Source organism: Zootoca vivipara, chromosome 10 (assembly GCF_963506605.1).
Source record: "Zootoca vivipara chromosome 10, rZooViv1.1, whole genome shotgun sequence".
Classification (NCBI taxonomy): domain Eukaryota; kingdom Metazoa; phylum Chordata; class Lepidosauria; order Squamata; family Lacertidae; genus Zootoca; species Zootoca vivipara.
The window spans coordinates 50,561,672-50,589,634 of NC_083285.1; the positions used below are offsets into that span (position 1 = coordinate 50,561,672).

Here is a 27,963-nt window from a genome sequence, read left to right on the forward strand (position 1 = left end):
CCGTAAAGGGAAACAATAATACATTATCCAGCCAAAACCTCAATATACTAATATAATTTGAAGATGGATGACAAGGAGAAAGAAGGAACGGGCGACATTGCCCTGGAGGAAATGGGAACTCAGAAACAGGAGCCAAAGAAAGGTAATCTAATTCTGGGCATTCTTTTGTTTCTGTACCCATAATAGGCCTGGAGTTCTTGACTAACCTTCCATCCAAGTTCTGATACACAACCGCAGCTGAGGACCTTCTAGAGTTGTGTTTCTATTGTTTCCCAAAGAGGTGTGCTAAGTGTGTTGATCTGCTGGGGTTGGTGGAAGTGGTAGTCCGAAACATCTGGAAGGTACCATTGAGGAAGGATGTTGTTGACTAAATCACACTTCATTCTCAAGTCCACTGGTAGCTTCAGTCACTCCTCTGGTGGTCTGAGTTCCCCTACGTTTATTCTTGCCTCTGTAGTGTAGAGTTGTCCATGCTTCATTCTAAATCTGAAATGACATTTTGCACAAATAAGACCAAGGGAATAATGCTATCGACCAGCTGGCCAAATTCAGTACTTAAAATTTCTAAATTCAAAAATAGGAACTGGTAGATCTGTTTCTTTCTGTTCTGGGCCATTTCCCCCAAGTTTAACCCATACTTCTGTTCCATTTTTGTAAAATAATAATAATGTATAATTAAAGATCCTCGCAAAAAGTATATGTAAATATGTATTTTGATGTATTTAAGTTATCAATACCAGCATTGCAACTTTGGGAGATGAGCAAAATCCAGTAGACAGCTGAATCTTGCCTTGCACATTATACAGTACCAAGAAGTACAGATCTGGTCATTTAATCAAACAATTTCCAAAGGCTAAATAGCTCAAGCATCCCTATATAAAAGTGCCCCTCAACTGAGGTGGTGGGTGGAGAGAGAGAACCAGTTGTGGGGAAATATACATTTCAAATTTTGCAAGCAAATTGAGTTAGAATTTGCCTCGGGATCCTTCCCCCTTTCCAAATTCATTTCAGCTCTATTTTCTGCCCCCAGTGTGATTCTGCTGATTTCTCCTCCTCACTAATCTTCAAAGATTCTGGCAGCTAAAAGATCTAGTTCCATTTAAGCTAGTAGAATGTTTTGTGCTCTTGAAAACTCCCAGAGCTTTCCTGATTGTTTCACACAGCAGCTTGATAGCAAGCCAGTTTCTCTTTTGTAAGGCTGCAGACTCTGTGTGGATAGTGTCCATATATAGATTAACCACTAGGTGGCACTAGACTCAGCTGTATTGGGGTGGAGCCAGGAATTTCCTGTTGCTGTTCTGTTCTTGCTGGAGAGAGGCAATAAAGTTCCTGTGTACCCTCTTGGCTTGGGTGTTCTGTAAGCCTTCCACAACAGTGGCCTTATTACTACTAACACTGCCTCTCTTTCTTAACGTTTTAGAGCAGAAAACGTTTACGGTGGAAGAAGCTGTGGAAACAATTGGCTTTGGGAGGTTTCACATTGCACTCTTTTTGATCATGGGCAGCACTGGCGTAAGTTTCCGATTCTGAAAATATTCATCTATGTGTAACATTTTGAAAGAATAGTTTTATAAAGCATACGGATTTGAGAGGTGGTTTTGGACCACTTACCTTTAAGAACATATGCATTACTCATGTGTGTGAGCAGAATATTTAAACTTAAAACAATTAATTAGCCAAGTTCAAAACGCCATCCCTTGCATCATCATCATCATCATCATCATCATCATCATCATCATTTTATTTATACCCTGTCCATCTGACTTGGTTGCCTCAGCCATTCTGGGCAGCTTACAGCATATTAAAAACCCATAATGAAACATTTAAAACTTCCTGATACAGGGCTGCCTTGTATGTCTTCTAAAAGTTGTGTAGTTCTTTATCTCCTTGACATTTGAAGGGAGGGTGTTCCACAGGGAGGGCGCCACTACTGAGAAGGCCTCCTGCTGGCATTAAAGTGGAAACTTTGGCACTAGGCTATGCAGCTTTATTGCAAATTATCCAGGCTGAGGATTCCATCAGTAACAGTTGCATGTGGAGACCCTTTAACCTGGCCTAGAAATAAATTCAGACAGGAGTCTTGGTAGACCACCAATTTGACATGAGTCAACAGTGTGATGCAGCAGCTAAAAAAGCCAATGCAGTTCTGGGCTGCATCAATAGGACTATAGCATCTAGATCAAGGGAAGTAATAGTACAACTGTATTCTGCTCTGGTCAGACCTCACCTGGAGTCCTGTGTCCAGTTCTGGGCACCACAGTTCAAGAAGGATACTGACAAGCTGGAACGTGTCCAGAAGAGGGCAACCAAAATGGTCAAAGGCCTGGAAACAATGCCTTATGAGGAATGGCTTAGGGAGCTGGGTATGTTTAGCCTGGAGAAGAGAAGGTTAAGGGGTGATATGATAGCCATGTTCAAATATATAAAAGGATGTCATATAGAGGAGGGAGAAAGGTTGTTTTCTGCTGCTCCAGAGAAACGGACATGGAGCAATGGATTCAAACTACAAGAAAGAAGATTCCACCTAAACATTAGGAAGAACTTCCTGACAGTAAGAGCTGTTTGGCAGTGGAATTTGCTACCAAGGAGTGTGGTGGAGTCTCCTTCTTTGGAGGTCTTTAAGCTTGGCAGGGGGTTGACAGGCATATGTCAAGAATGCTTTGATGGTGTTTCCTGCTTGGCAGGGGATTGGACTGGATGGCCCTTGTGGTTTCTTCCAACTCTATGATTCTATGATTCAAATTTTGGTTGGGTTTTTGGCAGAACTTAGGCCACAACTTTATTGGTTACAGATCAAGTGAGTGGTTGCACAGGCTCTGGTTCAGCTAGCTCTCTGCAGGCAGCGCTAACTCTGGGCACCAACCATAAGTCAGCCTTGGGTGAACACCTGGGACAGAAGCAGGCAGAGGTGTCCCAGATGAGCCCTGAACTCAGGCTCAGGGCACAACCCCGCACAGGGAAGACCAGCCATGAGTCCTTGGATTCATTCTTAAAGGAATACCCAATACATAGGGATGGCTAGGCATCCTGCCACCCCTATCCACCTGAACCAGAGCCTATCCGCAACCTTACAAGTTATGATTTGCTACACGGCAGGCGAAACCCAAGTGGCACCAGCCAATCAGCCAAGTGGGGAAAATTCCTGCCGTGCCCCTGTCCCAACAACAGATGACACATGACGGCATAGCAAGGTCAAGCGCAAGCCCTAAATATAGGGAGAGGTGGGCGGGTGTTCCGATGCACTGAAGCCCGAAAGAGAATCTCAGGGTCACGTGCAGCGCTTAAGTAGTGGTCCCTCAAACTGCTTTGATTGGCGTCCTGCTAGCCCAATTGTTCCCTGGTTCAAGGGATCACCAATAGGGTGCTGTGGCTGCTCCAATGATCCCACCCAAAACATAAGGCCTGAGTGCCGGGTCCCACCGCAACACGTGCCCTCTGTTCAGAGAGGACCCGATTAACAGAAACAAGGCAGGCAAATTATACTTCTAGATTAAAAAATACATAGTCGAGTTCAAAAATGGAGTCTCTACTTGAGCGGAGACCAGAGAGATTTCCGTCTGCCTCAGAATCATGGTGGAAAAGAGGCTGAGTTTTGAGGAAAGGGGAAGTAGAAAGGATTAAACACTTTTGCCTTTTTCCCACCAGAGAATTCAAGGGAAGTGACCTCACACAGTGCCTTCTCTATTAATCAGGAACTCTGAGTCTTAACCCCTTCATATCCTTATTTAGCAAACATGCATTTTTAGATTTGGGCTGCATATTCTCACAATTTACACACTAATGTTTCTTTTCAGTGGCTAGATCAGTACAGATCATTTGTTTTCGCCCACCCCACCATATCTCATCAACATATACCTAAAAGAACAAACAACCCTACCTTTTGAATTGCAGGAAAACAGACAATTGCAGAGTCAATTAACCCAACCTACAGAAGAAGAGTACAGTATAGCCCTCCATGCCATGTGACAATTGCAGCCTTCTCCAACCTGCTGCCTTTTCTCAGATGTTGTCGGACTGCAACTCCCATCATCCCTGACCATTGGCCACACTCCTTGAGACTGATGAAAGTTGGAGTCCAACAAGAACTGAAGGGCACCTGCTTTGGGAAGGCTGTGATAGGCATGGTCTCAGGCAGAGCATCTTAGTATGTGTCACAGTCCTGTGCTGCCAGCCAAGGCAGAGCTCAGTGGAGGGAGAAGCCTCAGGGGGTTACTTGCCTGAAGGCAGTCTGTGTACAAGATTCAGTCCAGTTCTAAGGTCAGGGGGATCTCAGCTCACGTAGTCAGACGATCCAGGTCCAAGGTCACGAGAAGCAAGAAGCAGCAAGGTCTGGTCAGGAACCACAGATCTTGTTTCCAGCAACTGAGTGAGGCTGGAAACCCTGCTGAAGAAAGCTGGAGCCAGCTGGTTCTCATCAGGAGCAAGAAGGCTGATCAGCAGCAGGTGGAGTCACTTTGCCTTCTGCTCCTTCAAGTGAAGCTGATTTTTGGCCCATCAAATAAGTTGGGAGTTCTAGTTGTGAGTTAAACCAAAAGGAAAGATACCAAGAACTCTGGCCAGAAATTTCAATGTAAGGAATAAAACCTACTCACGAGTTGCAGTCAAATAAAGATACCAAGAACACTGGCCAGAAATTTCAATGGAAGGAATAAAACCTACTCATGAGTTGCAGTCAAATAAAGGTATGTCTTCTAGTGAGAATAACAGATTTAAACAGAACACAAAAAAGGCTTCAAGTTCACAGGAGCATATGTAGCTTCAAATAGGTGTTGCACCTTAGAATTCACAAAATGTGTATATATAATGGTACATTACAATGAAAAGACACAAAAGATATCAATAAACAATAACTATCAAACCGAATCCAAAAGTGTCCTAAAGGGTTGTTTTATATAAAGCTGGAGTGCTGAGTTGATTCAGGGCAAGACCCCAGTATTGTTCACGAAAGAGTTGTTTTATATATAAAGCCGAAATGCCGAGTTGATTCAGAAAAAAACCCCAGGACAGGGCCCTGTTTCGATATGGACGCCTTTGTCAGCTACTGTATATTCCTGCATATAAGACTACTTTTTAACCCAGGAAAATCTTCTCAAAAGTCGGGGGTCTATACGCCGGGTCGTATTTATTATACGGCGAGTATATCCCAAACTCTATATTTTAACTGGAAAAGTTGGGGGTCGTCTTATATGCCCAGTCGTCTTATACGCCGGAATATATGGGTAATTTATGAAGCCGTGTTGATTTCTGAAATGAAATTCTATGCTTTTCAAATATCGTGTCTGAGTTTGGAAAGATCAACATATATAAATTGTAATGTACCATTATATATACACATTTTGTGAATTTTAAGGTGCAACACCTATTTGAAGCTACATATGCTCTTGTGAACTTGAAGCTTTTTTGTGTTCTTTTTAAATCTGTTATTCTCACTAGAAGACATACCTTTATTTGACTGCAACTCATGAGTAGGTTTTATTCCTTACATTGAAATTTCTGGCCAGTGTTCTTGGTATCTTTCCTTTCGATTTTTGGCCCATGACAGTATGAGAACTTGGGGGATGATAAGCAAGTCCTTGTTTTTATTATCTGTGAAATGGTGGAAGGTTTGCCTATGTACCGTACTTTTCCATGTATAAGACTATGCTTTTTTATTTAAAAATTATGCTTAAACGTGTGGGTCGTCTTATACATGGATAGTACATAGGGTGGACGCTTGATTGGTTGCTTCTGTGGCTGTCAGCGGATATTGGGCATGTTATTGGTTGCTGTGTCAAGGCCTGGTGCTGATTGGCTGACATGGCGGCAATTGGGCTGACGATTGGCAGCTTTTGCCGGCAGGGGACAGACAAGAGGCGGATTTTGCCCCACGTATGGGTAAGCGATTTTTGGCAAGCTCCCTCCAAAAAAACTCAACAACTCTGAGCCATCTCCCCCCATTCTTAAATTTGAGTCCCCCCAAATAGGGGGCTTCTTATACATGGGGGCGTCTTATACACAAAACAAAATTACGGTAACTGCATTTGCTTATCCCTGAAGGTGGCTGAGGCCATGGAGATAATGCTGATCGCTGTGGTGGGTCCTGTCATCCGCTGCGAATGGCAACTTGGAAACTGGCAAGTGGCTTTAGTGACAACAGTGAGTAGAGATTCTAACTTTTCTTCTAGGTTGATAAAGGTGGGGAAAGAAGGTGTAGAAAAAGCATTTCCCTCTACTGAATAGCCATCATATTTTTAACCATCTAGCTAAGAACATTTGTGCTGGTCTCTTCCCTGCCCCTGTGTATTTTGATATGTCAAAAGTAACATCCTTTCTGGTCCAATTCTAGGGAGGGAGAGAAAAAAATATTTACGTTCACAGTTCCTGAAGCAATATGCAAACTGAAATGCAGTCATCCTTTGCACTTCTCCAAATATTGCAATTTAGTTCTCCAAGCAAGTAATGTGCAGAAAAATGCATATAGCAGTTATTGTGTGTGTGTGTGTGTGTGTGTGTGTGTGTGTGTGACATTTCTGCAAACAATTTCCCCTACTACAGAGCATTTTGCACACAGTTTTTCGCTAATACAAAATGCATTGTATTAGGGGAAATTGTTTGCAGGAACGTTTGTATTAGGAGGAAATAGCACTAAAATGCTGATAAACTTTCATGATAAGTTTTTAGAAAAGGAATTGTAGTCAAAATTAATTGTACACTGGACAATCTGCACATACTAATTGGAAAATTGATTAAGTGATTGGAAATTTGATTAACTGATTGTTCAGTATGTGCATTATGGTTTAGTAGAATATGGAAGAATTTGCTGGGAAGTTTAATTATATGGATAGGAATACAAAGGGAAAATCTGACTTTCTTATAATGTGACAGAGAAGAATATGTTAATATACAGGTGGCAATGGAGGATATAAAGGACGTTTTCTCTAATGAATGAAAAAATATGAAGACTGGAGAGAGGAAAAAGAATTTTAAGAGAAAATAAGCTAGAGAAGCTGAGAAATCTAAGGAGAAGAGAGCATTAAAGAGCATTGAGAGAGATTCAAGATTGATGGAAAAATTAATGAAGTATCAGAAGCAATTAAAAGCGACGATAAAAAGTTCAAGAGGCTCAGAAAGAGGTTCAGACACAAGAGGAGGCAGGGAGAAAATGAAGGAAGTGATTGATTAGGATGCAATAACTGGTCGAGAGATTGCTATTGAACAACACCTACGCAGATGTGATGTTAGTAAATTACAGGCAAAGGCTGAATTGATAGATTTAGAATTTAGATTTAGAATTGATAGATTTAGAATTAAGACAGATGAATTTGAAGCTGAGAGGAGTTCTGGAGGAAAGAGAATGAGATGATTTGGTTGGTTGGAGGCGATATTCAAGGGGTTCTTAGAAATAGATGAGGGTTGCAAAACTGGCACTGAAAACATATAAGATGAACTCAAGACATGCAAAAAAGAACAAGCTGGTTAGATCGCAGGTGCTGGGTGGATAGAGAGTGTTAACGTAAAGAATGCAGCATTAAAGAAAAAAAGAACAGGAACAACATTAAAAACTGGCAGTCATAACATTGAAGTACTTGCAAATACAGTCGTACCTTGGGAGTCAAATGGAATCCTTTCTGGAAGTCCGTTCAACTTCCAAAACGTTCGAAAACCAAGTTGCAGCTTCTGATTGGCTGCAGGAAGCTCCTGCAGCCAATCAGAAGCTGCGGAAGCCCCGTCAAACGTTTGGGTTCCAGAAGAATGTTTGCAAACCGGAACAGTCACTTCTGGGTTTGCAGTGTTCGGGAGCCAAAATGTCTGAGTTCCAGGGCATTCGGGATCCAAGGTACGGCTGTATAAGTTCAGAGTTAAGATATCTAACAATATGCTTGAGACAGAAATCGCATCCTAGATGGCACTCTCCCTTTTGTCTGAATGCTCAATAATTGACCAAGATTCATTTATTTCCAATCCTTTCAGATGGTGTTTTTTGGCTATATGATATCCAGTGTCATCTTTGGAGTTCTAGCTGATAGATATGGCCGCTGGAAAGTAAGTGATGTTCTGTCTTGTTTTGGTCTCTAATTTAAAGCTAGGCAAAGTTGCCAGTACCTTTTACTGCTTCTGTGTTTTTAACACCAGCCTGACATGTAGAGATGTAGCAGGACACATTTCTCCCAACCAGCATAGGAAGAAAATTATTTATTTTGCAATCCTTTTTTACACCATATCAGACCGAGATCTTTTCATGCTATACTGTCTAGGATCACTATAACTGGGGATCCCAGGGATTCAATCTGGGCCTTCTGCAGCGAAAGCATGTGATGTAATAGTGGTAGTAGTAGTAGTAGTAGTAGTAGTAGTAATAAATGTATTACTTATACCCCACCCACTGGCCAGGCCTCCCCAGCCACTCTGGGCGGCTCCCAACAAAATATTAAAAACACAATAAAACATCAAACATTAAAAACTTCCCTACACATGGCTGCCTTCAGATGTTTTCTAAATAGCCCCATGGCTATTGTAGAACTGGAAATGTTGAACAATGGATGGGTGGCCCTAGGCAACATTAAATCAACACAGTTCAATACTGTCTCAGCGGCCAGTGTTGAGTTTTGCTTGGGTGTCAGCTGATCTCATTTTTCTGTCTGCCCTTTCAGATTTTGTTCATCTCTTTCATTTGGGGAGCCTATTTCTCCCTGCTGACATCGTTTTCCCCTTCATACATCTGGTTCGTCTTCCTCCGGACCATGGTGGGATGCGGAGTCTCTGGTCATGCTCAAGGGTAATGTTGTGTTGCAAACAGAACGGCAGTAGGAGCATCAGCAGATGACAGTTGAGAACGCCACATCGGGAAGACAGATTATCCATATCAATACATACATGCTGATCACTCAGTTTTGTGGTTAGAGAGGTACTTCTGGATCTGCAGCTGCTCTGGGAAACTCAGGTTGCAATGAGGCACAAGCTACCTTGTACTGAGGGCTTATCCATACTTCCTCTCATCCTGCTGCTTTCTCCCAGGGAAAACTGCTCTTTAGTGCTCAATCGGAGCAATGGCAATTGGGTTTTCTGTGGGTTGCTAAAGAGCGGGTTTTTCTTGGGAAAGGAGTGGGGCAAAGGGAAAACCATGCAGACCCATGCCTTCTAGACACAGGACAAGAGATAGGGATAGGGCTAGTATTGCCTACACTCACTGGCAGCAGCTCTCCAGGGTTTCAGAGATGGCAGGGATAGAATGGGGAACCTTCTGCATGTAAGGCAGATTCTCTACCACTGTGCTATGGCTCTTCTCCCATATCGTCTCTCTGTGAATTTTTTGGTGCATTAGGTAATTCATACACAGGTTTGCCCTGGGCAAAGTGTCTTCTGGTGTACTGTCGCAGAGATGGATTTAGGGGAGGACAGATGGTTTGGTTGCATTGGGCGCAGGGCATCAGGGACGCTGCAGCTATAATGTCGAATGGAATGCAAGAGGTGGGGGCACAAAATTTTGGCGCCGCACAGGGTGCCACTGAAATTTGAGACCCCGGGGTCCATTCCTGGCCATGATGGACTTTCTGGCTATACTGGCAGCTCTAACAGCAGGGCTTGAGTGGGTCTAGCCATCTTTAAATTCACACAATGCCCCAGAGTCTGATACTAGACTAGGGGCAATGTAGATGCAGTAAGGTATTAGGTTGGGGATCAATTGAAAGAGAGCTAGGTTGAGCTACTGGGTCAAGTTTTTTTCCCCAGTGGGTGAGGGTCCAGGGAGCAGACATCAGCAGCAGGCCAAATCAGCTGCTCAAGAATGCCAGCAATGATGCTGGCTATATTCCTATACATATCTAGCTACTGTGTACCAAGTGAGCTGAATGCCCTGCTAGTCACAGGTTCACAACTTGGGCCAGCTGGAACTATGCAAATGAACTTGGATATGGCTTACATATTTCTTTGTCTCTCCATAACCTCCTTTCTTCTTCTTCTTCTTCTTCTTCTTCTTCTTCTTCTTCTTCTTCTTCTTCTTCTTCTTCTTCTTCTTCTTCTTCTTCTTCTTCTTCTTCTACAGGCTTATAATAAAAACAGAATTTCTGCCTACAAAATACCGAGGCTATATGTTACCGTTATCGCAGGTAAGCTAGAAGTATGCTCACTGAAAAACAAAATGTGGAAATTGCTGCAAGTTTGTTTTGGCTCAATCTGGCTCACAGCTGTATGGTCTGGGTGACTGCAGGTATATTTGCATCTATGGTTGTCTTCAGGTGTGTCACATGAGGCCGGTTTTTGAACATGCGCACCAACTAAAATTTGAAAGACTCAATACGAAAAGAACACCTCAGGATTTTCTGTGTTTTCTATAAGGCTTCCACATGCCCCAGAATTGCACAATTTCCTACTTCCGTTTGTGAAATATCTCCATCATCTATCCCTTTGCATCATGAAATGTGTGCACCTTTATCCAGGGAATAAATTTATTCTCCAATAAATTGGATGCTCCATATATCACATTCTGAGAAAGTCTGGCAGCTGACATTCAACCTTCCTGGGCCAAGTTGATGAGTACATTGCTTACTTCATCAGAATCTGTATTGACAGTTTCCTAGTCAGAAGCCAGAGCGCATAACTAAATCTCTTTGCTTAATAATATTTTATGTGGCAATAGCAGCTTGAAGGAAATCATGAATGCTGATGTGACTGTGTGGAGAGGAACGGCTGCTAGAACAAATAACGAGAAGAGAATCCCATCACCTTGTGTTTTAACCTCTGTTTCCCCCCCCCCCCATTTGACAGGTGTTTTGGTTGGCAGGCTCCTTATTAATTATTGGACTGGCGTCAGTGGTTAACCCAACCATTGGGTGGCGGTGGCTAATACGGATTGCCTCTCTGCCAGGCATTGTTCTCCTCCTAGCATTTAAGGTTTGGAAGACCCAAATTACTAGTATACACTGTTACATTGTGGGTTGTCATGTAAAATGCCTGAACATGCTTGTTGATCTGATCAGTCTTTGGCCATGTCCAGTCAGACAAACCTATGTGGTCTGGCAATTGTGGATGATCAGAGCAGCACATTTCCCAGGACGTCTTCTGACTAATTGTGTGGTCCACGCTCGTCCTCAATGTGCACCTGCCCTAGGGTGGCTCACATGGACGGGAAGAGTGTGGTGTGAATTGACCAACACAGTGCCTTTGTATTAATGTTGCTGTGAGTTCTATAAGCTTGCAAGAGATGCTGAGTAAAATCTGCTCTTTATGTTAACAAGAACCTGGCAGGACGACTGTAAGGTGCAAGGTGATGCTAGATTAGCTCTGCCACTTAACTTTTCCAACCTGTTTCCCTTTGCAGTTTATCCCTGAGTCTGCTCGCTATAATGTGTCTTGCGGGAATGACAAGGCTGCCCTGGCGACGCTGCAGTGGATTGCTAAGATGAACCGATCTGTTATGCCTGAAGGAAAGTTGGTAGAACCCACTGATGTAAGATTCAGAATACTGCCATTGTACAGACTGATCAGATGTCAAAAGACAAGGAGCTCCTCTCTGTCCTCAACCCTTTCATGCCCTCCTTCCCTTACTTTGGATAGGTTAACACAGTTAACCTACTTTGCAGCACTGGATACGGCTATCTGAGGGTGGAAAAACCAGCAATGCATGCCAGCTCCTGTTCCAAATGTGGACACACAGAAGCAATCTATATGTTTACAACAAAGAGGGTGAGGGAAGGAAAAACATGGAATGTCAGCAGCTTCACATATCTTCTAAGCCAGCTTTTGGCAACCTGATGCCCTCCAGATTCTTTGGGCTACAACTCCCTTCAGCCCCAACCAGCGTGGGCAGAGCTGCTGTGAGTTGTGGTTCAAAGCATCTGGAGTGACGGCTATGCTAAATATGTGACTGGACCATGCTAGTCCTCATTGTCCATCCACTGAAAGATGTGGGTTTTTTTGAAAATAGATTGGGGAAATTGACCCACAAGCTGCATGCCGGCCACACCATGTGGCCCACAGAGATGGCATATCCAAGAGTATGGGAAAGGGAAATGGGAAGGCAGAGGGGGGGGGGAGAATCCTGCACGCTCGTGGCCTTTGGTTCTGGCTTTGCACACTTTTGGCTCTAGCCCGGCTTGTCACCTACCACTGGCTGCAGCTTACCATCTCCCTTAAATCAGTGGCATTCCTTGGGGGGGGAGGCAAAAGTTCCCACCCCTGATTTAGGGCAATTTCATTGGTTCTTAGTTTAATTTAGCTTTATTCTGGGTGCTCACAGACAGGACACAGAGATGATGTCCTTCCCCTGTATCAGGGCCAGTCCCAAATAAGGAAGAAGCACTTGTGCTTCCCTGGTGCTCCACAAACAGAAACACACATACACTTCTAGCCTTTAGGCAGCGGCCCACAGGTCTGAACCCTACGGAGCAGTTGCGGCAACAGTAGGGCCCCTCCCCTCTTCTGGCTTACATGCTCTCCTCTGAGACTTCTCCTGCCCCTCCTACGGTAGTTCTAGGAGATGGTGGGACCCGTCTCTTGCCTGAACCATCCCTTCTCCCTCCATCATGTCCTCTGTGCCTTCCTGCCCTGATTCTCCCTCCTGCCCTGGCTCCTGCCTTGCAGGTGATGTCACATCCCACAAATCGCTGGTCCCCTTGCCTGGGTCCCCTGCCTCCGCCACAAACTCTTCACAGACCTGCCACCCTGCCGTTTGTCTCCAGCACCTGGTATACAAAAGTATATGCTACCTCTGTATATTTCCGTTGTCATGGCTAATTGCCATTGACAGATCCAGCCTCCCCTTTGCTAGATGACATGGACTCTACCCCTGAAACTGCCTCCAAGCTTGGGTTTCAGAATTGCAGGCTTCAGGGCTTCAGCCTCACATTCCGAATGTGTTTCATGCTGTTCCTTTTCCATTTTTTTTCAGGAAAGAAGGGGTAGGTTCAAAGACCTAATAGATCCCAAGTACTTACGGACAACTTTGCAATTATGGATTATATGGTAAATGTGTTTGATTTTCTTCTTTCATATGACAATGCATAACCAAATTGAAATCGATGGAATCGGTCAAGGGAGTAGGGGGCTCAGATGCATCCTAAGGATCAAAGCTATTATTCAGAAACTAGTCAGTCAGAATGGGAGAAAATTGGTTATGGTGATTGAACTCACAATTCCCTTTCCCCCCGTTTCATGAAAATCGCTATATACTGCCAGCTGCCTCTGTGTTGCAGGCAGAGGGACCAGAATTGCAGATAATGACATTCCGCTTAAAATCTATTGCTCTCTCTCTTTTATAACTTGGGAAAGTAAATGTGGATAAAATATGAATACAAAACAGATTATAAGACTGTAGGAGAAGCACTTGTACAGTATATGTCTAGATCCTTTGAAATGGTGCTATTGTATAGAATTACAGTGTAACCGCTGCTTGCCAGAAATTCACTCCATGGTCTTACTCTGTTGGACATGTCATTTAGCTGTTTAAACATGCCCACATGCCCACACACTCTGAATTCTGCTTAACGCAGATGTAATTTTAACATTTCTAAATCTGACTCCCTTCCCCCTCTTTCTGTGGTTCTTTACATTTCTTTTCATCTTCCTGCATACTCCAAATTATCTCAACATATCCTTTTCTATATCCTGGGCCGTAGCTAGGGGGTGGTAAGGTGGGTCCCCGCCAGGGGCGCAGTCGATGCGACCCCCCCCCCCACAAAATCGGCTTAAAATATGTCCAGAAATATAAATATTGATTACTGCCTCATAATAAATAGTTTTGAATAGAGGGTGAATTGAATGGGTGGAAGGAGGGGGGGTTGGAGGAGAGGTGGAAAGAAGAGCTAATTCATCAGTGGCTAGGGGTCACAATCTGGACAGTTCTGCCAGGGGCGCAATATCACCTAGGTATGGCTCTGTATATATCTATTCCTGTATTTATCCCATATGTATTTTGAAACTGCAGGTTTTTACATTAATCCTGCCAATAAGTTTCACCATTACTGCATAGTCCATTAACTTCTGTATCTATTCTTCTCTTGTCGGGACCTCTTCTTCCTTCCATTTTTGGGCAAACAACATTCTTGTGGCAGTGGTTGCATACATAAATAAATTTCTATACTGTTTAGGTGGTTCTGATCCCATAATTCCCAAAAGAAAAGCTTCTGGGTTTTTTTAAAAAATAAATGTTATCTTAAAAAATCTTTTTCAGTTCATTATATATCATTTCCCAGTAACCTTTAACCTTATTACAAGACCACCACATATGAAAAGGGCACTTTCTTTCTGTTTACATTTCCAGCACATATTTGATTTGGATTTATACATTTTTGCCTATCTACTAGGTGTTAGCTACCATCTATAAAACATTTTAATATAGTTTTCTCTTATATAACATGCTGTTAATTTTATATCCATGTTCCATAAACATTCCAATGCTTCCATTTCTATTATGACCAATATCTATTGCCCAGTGTATCATTGAAGATTTCACTTGTTCGTCCTTTGTCTCCCATTCCAATAACATAGTATAAAGTGTATCACTTTAACAGGTCTCTTTCTAGTTGTGATGTTTGTTCCCCAAACCCTCGCTTCATATCCTTTTAACGTACTTCAGTCAGGTGATGATATTGAACATCCGTGAGATATTCACTACGTTGAAGAATTTAACATTTCAGCATCTACTTCAATGAAACTAGGATTTCTTTGCAATTGTTTAAAAGTACTCCAGAGGTGTAATTTAATAGCAGGCCTTGTTTCCATATTGTAGCACAGAGCTGTTTTATGAATTGCAATTATTTGCAGATCCCACAGTAGTTAAGTTCTTCGTGTTATTAACTGGCTGAAATGCTGTCACAATGCCCTCGGTTGCTCTCCTTTCTAACATGTCCCCCTCTGTTTCGTAGGCTTGGGATATCTTTTGCTTATTATGGTATCATCCTGGCCAGCGCAGAGTTGCTGGAGAAGAATCTGGTTTGTGCCACAGGGGGAGGAGGAACCAGTAAAGGTGATGAGTTGGGGGATTATTCCGAGGAGACCCAGAGCCCGTGCCTCTGCCATCACTTCGCCCCATCCGATTACCAGATCATGATCATCAGCACAATGGGAGAGATCGCATGTAACTTCTCCTGCTCTATCTATTTAAAAACAGGATGTGGGTAAATCTCTAAAGCAGAAGCAGGGAAGCTGTGGCCCTCCAGATAATATTGGACTCCAGCTCCCATCAGCCCCAGCCAGAATGGCTAACGGTCAGGAATGATGGGAGTTGTGGTCCAACAATATCTGGAGGGCTACATCTTCCTCATCTCTGTTCTAAAAGGTCACAGAACAGGAGCTAGAGACACACACAAAGGAGTCTTAGGAATTGTACTGGGAGGGCTAATTCACTTTTTATTTTCACTCGTTATCATCACTGCAACGCTTAAAAGGCTGGCTGTGCAACAAAGATGTGGCCATTTTTAATCCAGAGCATTGTTGGTTTAAGTTTGTACTGTCCCACCTCACACATTATTAGGCCAGAGACACTGTGACTGGGACCAAGCCTCCATTTTCCTTCTCAGTGCGCTCTCAATAAAATAAATCTGTGGCCCTTTTGCCACTTTTCCTTTCCTCCGCATTAACTCCAGTAGTGAGGTATATACAGTACCATATGTCCAAAGCATTCCCAGTAATCACAGAGAAGTAATAAAGCAAGTAGCTGTTGAAAGTGTCTTCCTTAAGGCTGGAGTGGGGCAGGTATAAACACAGCATAATAGCTCAGCCGGGCCATCTGATTTTGCAGCCTGACGTTCTCCCCTCTCCGCTTTCTTGTTTTCCAGTAAATCCTCTAAACATTCTGGGCATCAATTTTCTGGGAAGGCGTCTCAGCCTGACAATCACCATGGGGTGTACTGCCGTGTTCTTCCTCCTGCTCAATATATGCACTTCAACGTAAGTGTTTTCAGGTGGGATGTGTGTGTGTGCAAAGTAAGATTTAAACAGTCCTGTTTGCACTGCACCTCACACCTTTCCTGCACCGGTGATGTCTAGTTGGTTAATTCTGAAAAGGCAACTCACTTTCATCCCTCCCTACCAGAATGGCCATTCCTATTACAGGAACTGCACTTTTCCTAGTTTGTCAGGGTTAAAGATGGCAAGCGCTATCTGCAGTGCTGATGCTTCCGGTGCCTGCAGACACTCACCAATGTGCTTCCTTACCAACATAGCATGCCGCAGAGAGCATGATCCAGAACAGCCACTGCCAACCTGATGCCCTGCAGATGTATTTGACTGCAGCGCTCATCAGACCCAGAGGGCGTCAGTTTGGTGAAGGCTGATCTAGAACTTTAACAGACTGCAGCTGACTGTAACTGGCAGGATGTCACCAAACAGGGGGAATCCTGGAGTTGGTGGACCTATAAATGTGACAGAACTATAATTCAGGGGGGGGGGAGAGTCAGAGTTCTCAATATGGTCCTGCCAATTCTCCCCTGCACAGCAACCCTTCAGTTGTTTTTAGTTAATTTTCTCCTGTTAACTTCTGAAACCAGAAGTAAGCTGCCTAGACAGGGGCGTGGAATGACTTTGGGGGACATTTCCTGAGGAAAACCGGCACATTTGGAAGAGGTTAAGAACCCCTCCTTCCCACAGCATTTCCCTGTAACTAGCAATGGGCCCATCTGTCAATCTTCGTTTCTCTCAGCTTCTCGTTTTTTCTTCAATTTGGTTCTCTGCACATCTCTACATCAGATTGCGATTAAAAACAACCGCTCATGAAAATTCACCAGCTTTTGAGTGCACATTTCTCCCAATAGACACAGCTTTACAAGCACTTTTGTCTGTTATTTTCACCAAATATATGCACTTTAAAGCACATTTTATCCCAATAAACACATTTTTGTACACATTACTTGATTGACATCACATTTCTCCTTCTCTTCCACTGAATTTCTCCTTCCTTACCTGTGGGGAAGAAACTAAGGTTTGGATGGCCTGGTGGTATGACCAGAAAAGACCAAAGTTGCCACGTATATACAAATGGGTTCAGGTGTGGACACCTCCGGTTATGTTCAAATAATTCTCAAATGTGGGCAAGCCTTTATAGTAAGGGCCTCTTGCTGGTTTGGAAACTTTCATTTGCCAGATAATGTCCAGTTTCGCCTTCTAATAAATATACATTACAGTTTCCTACAGCAAAGCCGGGGGCGGGGCGGGTGGCACTGTGGTCTAAACCACAGAGCCCAGGGCTTGCTGTTTAGAAGGTCTGCGGTTCAGATCCCTGTGACGGGGTGAGCTCCCGTTGTTCGGTCCCAGCTCCTGCCCACCTAGCAGTTCGAAAGCGCTTCAAGTACAAGTAGATAAATAGGTACCGCTCCGGCGGGAAGGTAAACGGCATTTCCGTGCGCTGCTCTGGTTCGCCAGAAGCGGCTTAGTCATGCTGGCCAACATGACCTGGAAGCTGTACGCTGGCTCCCTCGGCTGGCTAGTAAAGCGAGATGAGCGCTACAACCCCAGAGTTGTCCGTGACTGGACCTAACGGTCAGGGGTACCTTTACATGCAATGTCTAGGAAGCTTATAGTTTCTCTGTTTACTCTAGGCAGCAAGCCTAAACTATGGGTTGAATCAATATGGCCACTCTAATGTAAAAATTATGTGACGAAACAGTGTGAACATCAAACCAGTTTTGCTCCAGCATGCAGCTCCTGGCAATGAATGGTGTTTGTGCCAGCGGAGAATGTTTGAGGATGCCAGGGTGAACAAAGTGTACCAGCTGACTGATACCAAGACTTTAATCTTGGTTAATTGCTTGACTTACATAAGCTTGCAATAAACTTCCTTGTTATTATGAGAGGGAGAAGAAAAAGAGAGAGAGAGACCAGAGTAGGCAAAGCGTACAAGCTTCCTTTGCTGATATTTTGCCGTGTTGGTGTGCTGTGGCACTTTTGAAAACATAACAAGTTGCTCATAATCAGAGCTGGTTGAACTCTGCCCCAAATATAAATTGAAGAGTTCTATGTCACACACAAAAATGAATTATGTTCTGTTTCAGTGGCGCAGACACGTCAGGTGTCTATATCTATATAGATGTAGAGCTAGAGCTGGAGATATATAGCTATATACTGGTTTTCTACTTCTTCTAAGGAGAGGGTTGACTAACTGAATCAGGCATCAAAGCTTTACCGCCCTGAACCTCTTCAGCCCATGCAGTATCTACTACCCCTCTCCTAACACCCCATACATTATATGCCAGGATACTATAGCTCAAATCCCCTATTTTTATAGAGTTCTGGGAATGACTTGGGATACAGGATAGGTCATATTTGGTGGAGGGGCCAGGACAGCAGCAAATGCCCATCTGCTAGAATATCTTTTTTTGGGGGGGCTGTCTTATGCGCTCTCTGCAAACGTATGTGCCTCTTGTGATTTGGCTCATTCAAACCAGTCAAATTGCATTGGCGCTTGGAACATCCAGGTCTTTGTTCTAGAGAGTTTAGGCACACGGAGAGCACATTGGAATGCACTCCAAGGGGAAATCAGGATGGTGCCAACCGTTTGTTCTTTTAGGAAGTCCTTTCCAAGGTTTGGGTTTTTTTTGTTTTTTTTTTATGTTACCAGGATTTTTCAGGGTAGCGTTGTTAGATATAGCTCTTGCCGCTTTTGTTTTAACTTTTGTGTAAAAATAACAATAAACTCTAGGTGAGGACAGAATGTATCTTCTGGAAACTTCTGAGAAGATGCCACATTTATGTAGCTAGGGTAAAAGGCAATAGCTCAGAGCAGAACATCATGTTTTGCATGCTGTAGGCTCCTTGGTTCAATTCCCAGCATCCCTAGGTAGAGCTGGGAGAGGATCCTGTCTCAAAACTTGGACAGCCATTGCCAGTCCCTGTGTAGGCAATACATAGACAAATAGGATAGACAAATGTTCTGACTCATTGTAAGGTACCTTATTGAGCAGTTATTTTGTTGAGACCCTTGATCACACATTCTAGTAGTATATGGCCAGGGATGTGTGTGATTGGCTTGTGATAAGACTGCAAGCTACGTATTTATTTATTTAAACCAGGCTTCCTCAAACTTGGCCCTCCAGATGTTTTTGGCCTACAACTCCCATGATCCCTAGCTAGCAGGGCCAGTGGTCAGGGATGATGGGAATTGTAGTCTTAAAACATCTGGAGGGCCGAGTTTGAGGAAGCCTGATTTAAACTATTTATATCCCAACCTTCCATTTAAAAGCACCACAGGCATCTTAGGTCATATTAAAACAGAGAAGTTGTGGGACCTCTCCAGGTGCTGTTGGACTACAACTCGCATCACCCCTGATAATCAGCCATGCTGAGACTGATGTAATTTCAGCTCCGGCAACATTGAGAGGGCTGTAGGCTTTAGAATTTCTGGGCCCCACAACTACCATTACTTGCCATGGGAGAGTCTAAAATGCTCTGCTTATTCTAACGGTGCCCGCGCACATCTGCTCCAAGCATCCATTCTCTCCTGTGTGCTGTCTTTGAAAAGGGCCACCACTTTTGACGCTATTCATATAAAATCCCCCTTTATGGAATTCTTGGCGCGACGTACAATCAAGGACCTCAAATCAAATGCTGGATAACGATGTGAATTTCCCCATGCATTCTCTTCCTTCCTTTTCTAACCAGCTCGGGCCTCATTGGTTTTCTCTTCATGTTGCGTGCCTTGGTCTCTGCAAATTTCAACACCATCTACATTTACACAGCAGAGGTGAGATGCTTTTGAACCTGTGAATTGCCGAAGGGGAGGAACATACAATAGATGTCTCTCATTATAGCTTTCCACAATAAATGGGAAATGTAGATTGACAATTCAGCTCAGTGCATATTTACTCGGAAGTAAGTATCATTTAATCCAATGAGACTCCCACGCTAAGTGAGCATGGGGTTGAAGCCTTAGCTGGGTAGCTGGAAGGAGCAAGAAGGCAGTGCACGGCTAAAAATATTTCTGTTCAATTCCTGGGATTTGGATGGCATTGATGTGCTTGAGCAGGACCTCACCAAACGATACTTCCTCTCTTAATGAGTAAAGGCGGTGGCGCTTGAACAAACAGCCCCATGCTTACCGATGAAGGATAGTATTTAACTCATCCACACATTACCTGGAGTACCACTCCTTTTTGTGATTTAACAGAACATTGTATGCTTATATTGCATACATGAACAAACCAAAATGATTTAGCAGCTCATAAAAGTTGTTGTGCAACAGAAGACTCTCCTTAGGCCAACGCTTGCTTGGTAGTAAATGTTACTCTGTTCTTCACAGGCTAGCATGAGAAAATCTATGTTAGATAAGTATGGAATAATTTATTATCTTCCACTTCTCATGCATATCTGAAGTCCAGAAGTGAATAGCTGAGGCTGATTTTGACATTACTTTTTTAGGGGGAGTTTAAGGCAAAAACAAAACAACAAAAAAACACTCTTTCAACGTCTGGAAACCGGAGGTGGAACATTTTATCATTTTTTGCTATCCCCCCAAAATAGTTGAAATGTCCAAGTAACAAAACAATAACCAAGTAAAATTCAACATTTTTATATTTCCAAACAGCAATGTTTTGCTGTCATTGCTTTTATTATTAGCCTTTGTAAACTAAATGGGCACAAAAATTAAGCATATTGTATTTTCTCATTTAAATTAATGGGGCTTTTTTTTTAGCCTTACTTTTGATTGGATTCTGCCAAATAACATTTTTTAAAGCAGTATCTTTTACAAGATTGTCAATTGAATCTTCTGCAGATACTATCTCTGAATCAACGGCCACCTAAACTCTGGGACCCACAATGGATGCTCGGTTACACAGTTTCCCAGTTTCCCTTTCAGTCTATACTATAGATCTGATCTTGAATTATATTACTGTATTATAGGTTTATCCAACTACCATGAGAGCTGTTGGCCTTGGCACTAGTGGTTCTGTATGTCGTATTGGTGCTATGGTGGCACCTTTTATAGCCCAGGTAAGATGACTTTCAATAAAGTTACTTAAATTGTTTTGATTCTTTGGTTTCTGACCTGAATTCATGTGTATTCTCATCTACATTTTTAACTAAGAGGATGATACCAAAGCTGATGTTGACCTTTTGTCAAGCTATTCTTACTTTTGGAGGATCTCCAAAGGGCACCTCCAGACTGTTGTTTTAGTGCAGGTGTATTCCCCACCAACAAGGTGTATTCGAAGCCACCAACATGAGTCTGACCAAACTGCAGGAGGCAGTGGAAGACAGGAGTACTTGGCGTGCTCTGGTCCATGGGGTCATGAAGAGTCAGACATGACTAAACGACTAAACAACAGCAACATTCCCTAATAAGTTATTGACACAATAGTAGCGTGTTTATCCTGCCTTATTAGTTGTTCTGAGATGCTTTCCCTGTCTGGAAGGGCTATGGTGCAACAAAAGTGGGGCAGAAAATAAACCAGAGCATTTATGGTATAAAAAGTTACAGGATTTTCCCAAGAAATTACGGGACATGCCCTGATTGCAAATGAAGTTGTATAGCTGCCCTGAAAACGTTGCAACACAAACAGTATTGAAAGAGGAATCATGTATGACCCCCTTGATAGTATCACGACCACAAATAATCATGGATATGCAATTAAAAAATTATGTCTAGAGGGGCCCTAAGCTAGAGTAGTACTATTGTATTCCCAACAACTACATGTTGCAACACCATCTATCACCATATCTGTTAAAATAATCCTAGATTATAGCCTGGAAAGGTATGCCTCCAGGTACCAGTTGCTGGAAATTTCAAATGGGAAGAGTACTGTTGCAGTCAAGTGCTGTTTGTGGGCTTCCTGCAGGAATCTGGCTGGCTAGTGTGAGACGTGGATGATGGACTGGATAGGCTTCATGGCTCTTCCTAAAGGCTTCTGCACTGGATTGTTGGCCAGCATGCTAAACTTTGAGAAAGCTGGGAAGGAAATCCTATGGGCGTTTAAAAAATGTGTTTGACAAAGTTGCATGGCAGCGTTGCAATAATACATTGCTTCTTTGCAGGTGCTCATGAATGCTTCTTTCTTGGGAGCACTTTGCCTTTTCGCTTCCGTTTGTGTCGTGTGTGCTGTCTCTGCTTTCACTCTACCCATTGAGACACGAGGGAGAGCGCTTCAGGTTAGTAAACCTGCCTTCCGTAGTGTAAGGTCAGAAGCAGGCTCCTGCCCTGCCGAAGGCCACTGTGACAGCGTCCTTTGAACTTCACCCCATTATGAAAAACAAACAAGTCTCATAGGAGGCCTCTCCACATCAGGAGCAATGGAAATTGGTCTTACCGTGAATTTCTGTTTGACGAGTTGACTGGAGAACGTTTGATTAGCAGGATGACTCCTCCCCACCTCCTGTTAACTGAATGTCCTCCAATCCACTCTCGCAAATGATAACCTTTATGCCATCCATATGCCTACCTGAAGGAACTTGAAGACCCCAAAATAGGAGTGATTATTTGTATCTTAAGTCAAAGGGGGCTTGGGTTGCATAATTACAACTGACTCGGTTTTGCAAGGCCAACCTATTTGCAAAGGGAGCTAGTTAAGAGACTAACTGCTTGGATATATTGACATAGATAGATACACACCATTAACTGCCCTGATTCAGACTGGAACCAGTGGGATTTCCAAGTTAAAGCTTGAAAGCCTGATGAGCTCCAATTTGTGTCATTCAAGAATAATAAATCAGGCCTTTGAGAGGAACCAAGGCAGTAAAGCTATTTATGATATTTAGGAGTATTGGTGACTGTTTGTCTCTGTAGCATAACATGCCTTCTTATATTTAAAGACTATATACTTGCTGTATACTTCCCTGTAATTGTTTAATGAAACACAGTAATGAAAGACAGCCTAAAATATTCTGTATGTTTATACAGTGAGGGGGGAAAGTATTTGATCCCCTGCTAAATTTGCCCGTTTGCCCTCTGACGAAGAAATGACCAGTCCATAATTTTAATGGTAGGTTTACTGAAGCTGTGAGAGACAGAATAACAACAGGAAAAACCCCAGAAGACAAAATCAGAGATTGATGTGCATTATAACGAGTGAAATAAGTATTTGATCCCCTATCAACCAGCCAGATGTAGTCTACCTGGTATCTCCACTGTATGTAACGAGCTGAGATTAGAAGAACCTGCTGCAAGGGAGAGGTCTTACCTGTAATCCCAGCTCATTACAGTGCCTGTACAAAAGACATCTGTCGACAAAAGCAATCAAACCAGCAGATTCCAAAGTAGCCACCATGACCAAGACCAAAGAGTTGTCCAAGGATGTCAGGGACAAGACTGTAGACCTGCACAAGGCTGGACTGAGCTACAAGACTATTGCCAAGCAGCTTGGTGAGGTGACAATAATTCGCAAATGGAAGAAACACAAAATAATTGTCAACCTCCCTCAGTCTGGGGCTCCATGCAAGATCTCATCTCGTGGAGCTGCAATGATCAGGAGAACGGTGATGAAGCAGCCCAGAACTACACGGGGGGAACTTGTCAATGATCTCAGGGCAGTTGGGACCATAGTCACCATGAAAACTGTTGGTAACACACTACACCATGAAGGACTGAGATCTTGCAGAGCCCACAAGGTCCCCTTGCTCAAGACAGTACATGTACAGGCCCGCCTGCAGTTTGCCAATGCACATCTGAATGACCCAGAGAACTGGGTGACAGTGTTGTGGTCAGATGAGACCAAAATTGAGCTCTTTGGTATCGACGCAACTCACCATGTTTGGAGGAGGAGGAATGCTGCCTACGACACCAAGAACACCATCCCCACCGTCAAAAATGGAGGGGGATATATTATGCTTTAGGGGTGTTTTTCTGCTAAGGGGACAGGACACCTTCACCGCATCAAAGGGACAATGGATGGGACCATGTATCGTCAAATCTTGGGTGAGCACCTCCTTCCCTCAGCCAGGGCATTGAAAATGGGTCAAGGATGGGTATTCCAGCACGACAATGACCCAAAACAAACGGCCAAGGCAGCAAAGCAGTAGCTCAAGAAGCAGCACAGTAAGGTCCTGGAATGGCCTAGCCAGTCTCCAGACCTTAATCCCATTGAAAATCTGTGGAGGTAGCTGAAGGTTCGAGTAGCTACACATCAGCCTTGAAATCTTACTGACTTGGAGAGGATCTGCAAAGAGGAGTGGGACAAAATACCTCCTGAGATGTGTGCAAACCTGGTGGCCACCTACAAAAAATATCTGACCTCTGTAATTGCCAACAAGGGTTTTGCCACAAAGTACTAAGTCATCTTTTGCATATGGATCAAATACTTATTTCACTCATTATAATGCACAACAATCTCTTGACTTTTGTCTTCTGGGTTTCTTGGGGTTTTCCAAAATGATATATAGTATATCCCCAGCTTCTGACAATGCTCCTGTCGAGAGCTCAAGCCAGCCTGGAAGAGACAAAAAAAAGAGACACCTTTCACCCTTTCCTGAAATCCTTTGTACTGTGTACTTTGGTAGCACCAAAAGGCTTGGCTCTGGAGATGCCTGCCAACCTCAAATTCAAGTGTACATCAAGGTTCTGGAGATTGGCAATCTTACTTTTTCTCTTTTCTTCTCCTGCCCCCCCCCCCAATGTAGGCTCTTGAAGTCACTGACATCCTTGGATGGCTTGGGGTTGTGTGTGCAATTTCTTTTCCTGTTCTTTACATGCTTTTTCTTAATAAAAAAATCATGCCCTTAAAAAAATATCATAAGGAGTCCAACAAGTACACAAAAAAGCCCTACCATGTTTGTGGGTGGCTATTACACTAAGCTGACAGGCATCAGGCCACACTAGTTTGTTATAAGAAGGAATGACATATAATTAACCCAGTGACCCAGAAAACACCTCCCACCAATTTATAATAACTTAACACTGCTAATAAAAACCACGCTTTCAATTAGGGTAATTCATTCCTTACGTACCACTTAGATCTCATTTAGGCCTCTGCATGCTGCCCTGTTACCAGGGGCAAATTATTCCTCGCACAACCTTCGAAGCTGTAATTCATCTGCAAATGGCTTGAAATACAACAGCAATGCAGAGAAAAGAACATTTACTAAGCTATTAAACAATATTTGGAGATTGTTTGGTGGTTGTAGAACCACCAGGTTCTGCAGAGCTGGGCAAGCCGCATTTCAAAGCAGATGTGCACCTAAGCTAATAAATAGACACAGAATCTCAGCAGAAAAGAGTCCATTATCTATGCATAGTGGTACCTCGGTTTTCAAACACCTTCGTAGTTGAACATTTCGGAACTCGAATGCCGAAAACCCGGAAGTAAATGCCTCGATTTTTGAATGTGCCTTGGAGAAGTTGAACAGGAAACGCGGCTTCCGTTTTGAGTTTTCTGTATTGAGGCTTCCGTTTTCTGTTTTTGAACATTTCGAACTTGAACGGACTTCTGGAATGGATTGTTAGAAAACCAAGGTACCATTGTAGTTGGATCAATTTCTGGCTAGTTGTCTCCAGCTTTGAAACACCAGCTCTTTACACTTGGGAGGGAGGTGTGGCATTAGAAGCCAATGGGTTCAACTGAAGATCTTGTGTAATTCGCATTGATTCATTAACTGAATGGGTGCCTTCAGGAAAGCTATTGTCTGTTAGTTTCCTTCTACAAAATTAAAACAGCCCATTTCACAACAGATACACAGAAATATATGTTCCTCCTTTAATATACAAAAAATGCTACTTACCGTAGGTAGGAAAAAAGAGCGAGATGCCTTGGCAACTGTATGGCATTCCCCCCTTGCTCTTTGGCAGAAAAAGGTTCCAAGGGTGGCTTACACATATGTAATCATTCATCGAGAAAGAATTCATGAAACGGCAATGTGATTTAACAACTGTGGAACCAACATATAGTTTGGAGGGGCCGTATCACATGGAACACTTACTACAGTCAACCATTTAAGGCAGCCAATACCATCCAATGAAAGTGTTTCTATGTATGTAGATTGCAGTGCTATGAAGGAAATTCCTCAAACAAACAAAAAAAAGTCTGGGGGGAAACTGGGGGCCAAGCTCCTGTAGGTCAGTGATTGCTGCATTGGGATATTTGTCCAAGGAAGCAATTTAATATAGATGTATCTGCTGCTACATGGTGGCTGAGTGGGCACTGGACTAAAAAAATTAGAAGCATTTAATCCTGATTGTAAAGCTGACACCAGTTAATTCTTGGATGGAGATCTGTTATTCTTAACACCTGTTTTTCTCTTTTTAGCAAAGGAAATGAAGGTGACCACTAGAAAGAGGAAAAACCCAAGAGGGCTCTGTTACATTTCATGCATTTGAGCCTATTTCTCAGAAGAGGTACTGAGATTTTCTCCACACGCATTTCCAAAAAAAGACGTTTCTTGTCTTTACATTTTAATAAACCTGTTTCATTTCCATGATGTAAAATGAAAACCTCTGCACAAATAAATGGGACAGTACCCTGTGTGGTAAGTTGTTGATTTTTTAAAAATGTGCCCAACATCATGCTACATCCAGGCTTGAGAAGGCTCTGTAACATGTGCAAATGTCTTGTCCCCCATTCATTCAAGCCACCATATGTACATGGCAGAACATGCTGTATAAGCCCACTGATGGCAGATACGTAAACACATTAAAATAATAATTCTGTTCCTCAGGTAGTTGTTGTATGCAGATGTTGGTAGCTGTCACTACCTCCTGAAGGAAGTTAGTTCCACAGTTTATGCACAACATGAAGGAATATTTCCTTTTATCTGTCTTTAATCTTCAAATGTTCAGCTTCACTGGACATTCATGAGTCCTAGTGTTCTGAGAGGGGGAGAAAAACTTCTGTTCCTTCATGCATGATTTTATAAATTTTATAAATTTCTATCGTGTAACCTCTTACTTGCCTTTCCTTTAAACTAAAAAGTCCAACACACTATATAGGGGAATTGCTCCATCCCTTTGATCATTCTGATTGCCTTTTTCTGAACCTTTTTCAACTCTACAGTACAGCCTTTTTCAGGCGAGGCAACCAAAATTGTACACAGCATTCCAGTAAGAGATTTGTAAAATAGCATTATATCAACAGTTTTCTTTTCAATTACTATCCTAGTGATCCTCGCATGGCATTTGACTTTTTCACAGCTGCCTCATAGTGCGACAAAAACTTCAAAGAACTGTCTACTGTACCCCCAAGGTCTCGTTTCAGGCTAATCCCGGCCAGTTCAGACCCCATGAACATATATGTGAAATTAAGAATTTTTTGCCCCAACATGCATCACTTATTTACATTGAACAGCATTTGCCATTTTACCGCCTGCTCACTCAGCTTGGAGAGATCATTTTAAGAGCTCTTCATAATCTCTTTTGTTTTAACAACAATGAACAATTTAGTATCACCAGCAACCTTCTGTTGCTCAGACTCACCTCCTGCAAAGATTAGTTCAGGCACTGGGATCTGCCCTGTGTCTTCTATTGTGAAGACAAATGCAAATAATTCATTTAACTTATCTGTAATCTTATCCTCCTTTAGCAGCTGGGGAACTGAAGTAGAGGGAAGAATCTTACTACACTGCCACACATTGAATTCCTCTGCAGGCTCCCTCTCATGAGAGCTTGGCACATCCAGTAGTGTCAAATGGGTGGGTTTACTCCCCTGCATGGGTGTACCCAGCATGGGGCAGGGGGGCAGCTGCCCCCCTAGAAGCAGGGCCAGCGCAGCCGTGGGCGAGAGCGGCGCTGCCGGCGGGGCTGGTGGGCAGAGGCGGAGCACAGCCCGGCGGAGCACGAGTTCGGAGTTCCCACCCACTGCACCACGCCCTCCCTCCAGCTCCCCGTCGCGCCCTTCAACAAGGCCAAGCACAGCGGGGAACCAGAGAGCGCGACGGGAAGCTGGAGGGTGCGGCACAGCGGGCGGGAATGCGGAACTCGTGCTGTAGTAGGTCTGGGCAGCTCTCACACCAACCACCCCAACAAAGCAAAATAATGGACTTTTTATGGGGTCCTCCTTGCCTCTCAAGAGCACCCCCCTGCCCTTTAAATTACAGCTGGGCGGTACAGAAAATCTCCATTATCGGTCCTCTGTTGGA

General features: G+C 43.3%; 2 protein-coding genes across 3 annotated transcripts in view; both read left to right on the top strand.

Annotated features, from left to right (window-relative positions):
- Positions 1-63, top strand: part of ATP6V0A4 (ATPase H+ transporting V0 subunit a4) — a 48,890-nt gene extending 48,827 nt beyond the window's left edge. For both annotated transcript variants that reach the window (XM_060279921.1, XM_060279922.1), the window contains one exon: positions 1-63. In XM_060279921.1, the coding sequence (XP_060135904.1) occupies positions 1-56 (56 nt within the window). In that variant the 3' untranslated portion in view covers positions 57-63.
- SVOPL (SVOP like) lies at positions 64-26,354 on the top strand. The gene is made up of 15 exons (XM_035128567.2): positions 64-142; positions 1,421-1,512; positions 6,037-6,135; positions 7,951-8,022; positions 8,631-8,755; positions 10,022-10,085; positions 10,744-10,869; positions 11,297-11,425; positions 12,866-12,939; positions 14,841-15,052; positions 15,753-15,864; positions 19,570-19,651; positions 20,809-20,898; positions 21,940-22,053; positions 26,139-26,354. The coding sequence occupies exons 1-15, from the start codon at positions 64-66 to the stop codon at positions 26,148-26,150; spliced, it is 1,482 nt and encodes a 493-aa protein (XP_034984458.2). The 3' UTR covers positions 26,151-26,354.
- Positions 26,355-27,963: the final 1,609 nt, after the last annotated feature.